Below are 3,680 nucleotides of genomic sequence, written 5' to 3'. Positions count from 1 at the left end.
CCCACCTGACGAAGTCTCTGTATCTGGTTACTATTTGGCGTATAGTTGGTAAAACAAGGATAGATAGAGTAAATAAAATGTTTGTCTTGACTAAGTATAGAATTATGTGTATTGCGCCATTTGGCGAACTTTTAGTTGTAGTAGTGAGTTCTATGATTTGACGAACTTTTCTGTTAAGTATCTGCCCAACCTAGATGCTTTGGGCGAACTAATAGTTTGCAGCTATTTAGATTTGTTTATTATTTAATTATTATGCATTTTTATTTTTCAAGTTTTTATTTCATTAAATAGATAATTTAATTTAATTTTCTAATCTTTAATATTTATAAGTTAAATTATTGTTAAGTGATAAAATAAAATATAGACAAATAATGCTTTCAAATCATCAAAATTAATATCAAGTGATAAAATTTAATAAAAATTAATGACAAAATTTAATAAAATTAAAGCTTAGTACAAAAATTTAATTTCATAAAAATATAATATTTTCAAAATATAATAACAAATATCAATAAAAATAAAGAATAATTGTAAAGTTAAATAATAAAGGTAAACACACAAAACGTATTCCTCTCGGCTCTTGCCCTAATTCACTTGCAATAATATTTTTTCACTTCACATCTGCAACGAAAAAGAAAGCGCCCCTTTATCTGGTAGGTTAGTTTTGATCGACCTTTTCTTTTACGTTCTTTTAATGATATTTTTAATTTATTTCTTTATTTTAAGATCCGTAGGCTTTCATTTCTTGGACTTGTTTTTCTTAATTTTTGCTTTCAGATGCATACAATGCGTGTTCTTTTAGCTTTTTATATTGATTTTGTTTTAGTGGTTCTGGCTCGATTTGTTTTATATTTGAGCTTATATATCTTGGGTTGACAAGTTTTGGTTTTGTTATTGTTGCGATCAGTATGGTTCCTAGAAATGGGAAAAAATAGGACATGATTTTTTTTATTCATTGTTTGATTGCTCAGATTTGGAGTAGATAAGTTCTTGTAACAAAAAAGAAAAATATGAATTTGATCTGTTTGGTTCCTGCGAAACTGGTGGAAGTACAGTAGCTAGTATAAATAATATACCTTCCTTGCATTTTGCATTTTTTTTTAGATTAAAAACACACTTCGAAGTTTCGAACAAATTAGATTGGTTCTTAAAGTTTGAAATTTTTCACGAAAAGAAAAAGTATTTTTCGGCTGATAATTTTTTATGATCGAGGAATGCAAATGTCTCCAATGATTGTTTGTGATATTCATTTACTTGTTTAGACGGATTAAGATTTGGTTAGAAATGTTTGATTCATAAAGTACATCTTGTATTGCAGGATCAGGTTTTAGAGTGGTATAGTAAAAATGTCTTCAACTGGGTCAACACGAGAGGAAAATGTTTACATGGCCAAATTGGCTGAGCAAGCTGAACGGTATGAAGAAATGGTGGAGTTCATGGAGAAAGTTGTAAAAGCTGTCAATGTAGAGGAGCTAACTGTTGAGGAACGAAATCTTCTCTCCGTGGCTTACAAAAACGTGATTGGGGCTAGGAGGGCATCATGGAGGATAATCTCTTCAATTGAGCAGAAGGAAGAGAGCAAAGGAAATGGGGATCATGTTGCTATCATCAAGGAGTATAGGGGCAAGATCGAAGCTGAGCTTAGCAAGATCTGTGATGGGATTTTGAGCCTTCTGGAATCTCATCTCATCCCTTCAGCCTCAACAGCTGAGTCCAAGGTGTTTTACCTTAAGATGAAGGGTGATTATCACAGGTATCTTGCTGAGTTTAAGACTGGCGTCGAGAGGAAGGAAGCAGCTGAAAGCACTTTGTTGGCTTACAAGTCTGCTCAGGTAGGTGAAATTGGTGATACATGTTGTCAATATTTCTCAATAATTCCTTTACGATTTTTTTTTTCAATTACAGAAACTTTTTAGCTTTCTTATGATGGCAGGATATTGCTATTGTTGAACTTGCTCCTACTCACCCAATTAGACTCGGGCTTGCTCTTAACTTCTCTGTTTTCTACTACGAAATCCTCAACTCACCTGATCGTGCCTGCAATCTTGCAAAACAGGTGTTTATTCTCTGCTGTTTTGCTATTGACTTTTTTTCTCTTTTTGGTCTTTGTTGACCTAGAACAGCTAATTAACTAAACTACAGAACTTTCTTTGCCTGGTTTTTATTTTTTAACCGTGTAGGGAACTTCTTGAATTGCATAGTAAATTGTTCTAATCTAATCCCACCCCAACTAGAAATTGGTGTGCCAAATCTTGTTGATACTCAAAATGGTGCTGATAATGAGCTTAGGGGGGAAAAAGAATTACTATAGATCCACTCATTTTTCCCATGAAATCTGCTGGTAAAAAGTTGATTTGTTATTTGTTATGTAGTGTACAGTGAGCCTTGAACATTTTAGTGATTGCCTAGTACACAAATTGAATCTCAAAAGATTGCTTGTCAACTATTATAAAATGACACATTTTTCATTTGGCAGGCTTTTGATGATGCAATTTCAGAGTTGGATACTTTGGGTGAGGAATCTTACAAGGATAGTACATTGATCATGCAACTTCTCCGGGACAATCTGACCCTTTGGACATCTGACATCACGGTAACTCTCTCACCTCCGTGTGTGTTCATTAAAACTTAAAACCAACTCTGCTGCCTTTAAATGTCAATTACAATTATTTTTAAATCTCCACAATTCTCACGAACAATTTGTTGGTGCAACCTGGGTGGTTGGTACCTCTGTTTGTTCCATGCTCAACCTGGATTTTACAAATTTCTACAGCCATATTCTTGAGCGGATCTTTTCACTTTCATTATCTCGACCAGCGTACTCTGCTGTACTCTTTGAACTTCCATGCATTACATCAGACAGGACTAAGATCCTGAAGTTTCAATTCATCTTCAAGATAATTGTTGCCTCTACTGTATTAAGAACTAGTGTTCTGAAGTTATTGCTGATAACTCAGGCCTTGTATTACACACGCTAATTGTTTCATTTATAAATGTGCAACTTGCATGTTTTATTTAAGCTGTTAATGAGTCTCAAGGGTTTTTTTATTTTTTATTTATTTTTAAGGATGAAGCTGGAGATGAGATCAAGGAAGCACCTCTAAAGCCTGAGTCAGGGGAGGGACAGCAGTGACGAGTCAAGCTCATAGGATATGTACTCTGTACTTCATCTAGTAGTTTCTTATAGATGCAATCTAGGTTGTAGAAGTGTTCCTTTTACTTTTTTTTTCTTCTCTAATCAGCACTTGGAATCAAATGTTCCGATGGATTATACATGCGCTTTATTATTGGACAGGAATTTGTTTGGTTTTCATGTGGTAATATGCTAAAATAGTGTTTACCAATACAAATAAATATGCACACTTTAGGTATGCATTAGGTTCAGAGTACTAAAGGGATGGGGTTTAAGCACTAAAATAATTATATCCAGTGTTTATTTTTTTTAAGGATGGTTTGGGTTTGAAACACAATTATATATATAAAAAATGTAGAACTTCAAAACTACAATTAAAGATCCATTTGTTGTGAACAAATGGAGATGTACAGGAAATCAGGACAAATGAGATTCAAGGTTTTGGAAATTTTGTTTTTCAAGAACTAGTTTATATTGTCTTTCATCATTTTTTATAGATCAAATCTTTATATAAGACTCTTTAACATAAATTTGTAAAAGAAATGTA

At 33.2% G+C, this 3,680-nt stretch overlaps 1 protein-coding gene across 3 annotated transcripts; it reads left to right on the top strand.

Annotated features, from left to right (window-relative positions):
• The first annotated feature begins 529 nt into the window (after positions 1-529).
• Positions 530-3,311, top strand: LOC105800364 (14-3-3-like protein GF14 psi). Of its 3 annotated transcripts, none has more exons than XR_008197928.1 (5): positions 530-653; positions 1,319-1,832; positions 1,917-2,056; positions 2,477-2,593; positions 3,068-3,311. XR_008197928.1 is itself a non-coding variant. In XM_012631465.2 (5 exons), the coding sequence occupies exons 2-5, from the start codon at positions 1,347-1,349 to the stop codon at positions 3,131-3,133; spliced, it is 792 nt and encodes a 263-aa protein (XP_012486919.1). In that variant the 5' UTR covers positions 530-653; positions 1,319-1,346; the 3' UTR covers positions 3,134-3,311. The 3 variants fall into 3 exon arrangements, 2 of the variants coding, with proteins under 2 accessions (XP_012486919.1, XP_012486910.1); XM_012631465.2 differs by having other exon boundaries at positions 1,934-2,056; XM_012631456.2 differs by having other exon boundaries at positions 540-657; positions 1,934-2,056.
• The last annotated feature ends 369 nt before the right edge of the window (positions 3,312-3,680 follow it).

This window comes from Gossypium raimondii, chromosome 7 (assembly GCF_025698545.1).
Source record: "Gossypium raimondii isolate GPD5lz chromosome 7, ASM2569854v1, whole genome shotgun sequence".
NCBI classification, from domain to species: domain Eukaryota; kingdom Viridiplantae; phylum Streptophyta; class Magnoliopsida; order Malvales; family Malvaceae; genus Gossypium; species Gossypium raimondii.
The sequence above is the reverse complement of the archived record's forward strand: the minus strand, read 5'-3'. Positions and strand labels throughout refer to the sequence as shown.

Bases quoted from the DNA above. Each gene is read 5' to 3' on its own strand.
- LOC105800364 (XM_012631465.2), top strand. From the start codon at position 1,347: ATGTCTTCAACTGGGTCAACACGAGAGGAAAATGTTTACATGGCCAAA. The intron at 2,057-2,476 runs GTGTTTATTCTC...TTCATTTGGCAG, and splicing joins CCTGCAATCTTGCAAAACAG to GCTTTTGATGATGCAATTTC. The intron at 2,594-3,067 runs GTAACTCTCTCA...TTTATTTTTAAG, and splicing joins TTTGGACATCTGACATCACG to GATGAAGCTGGAGATGAGAT.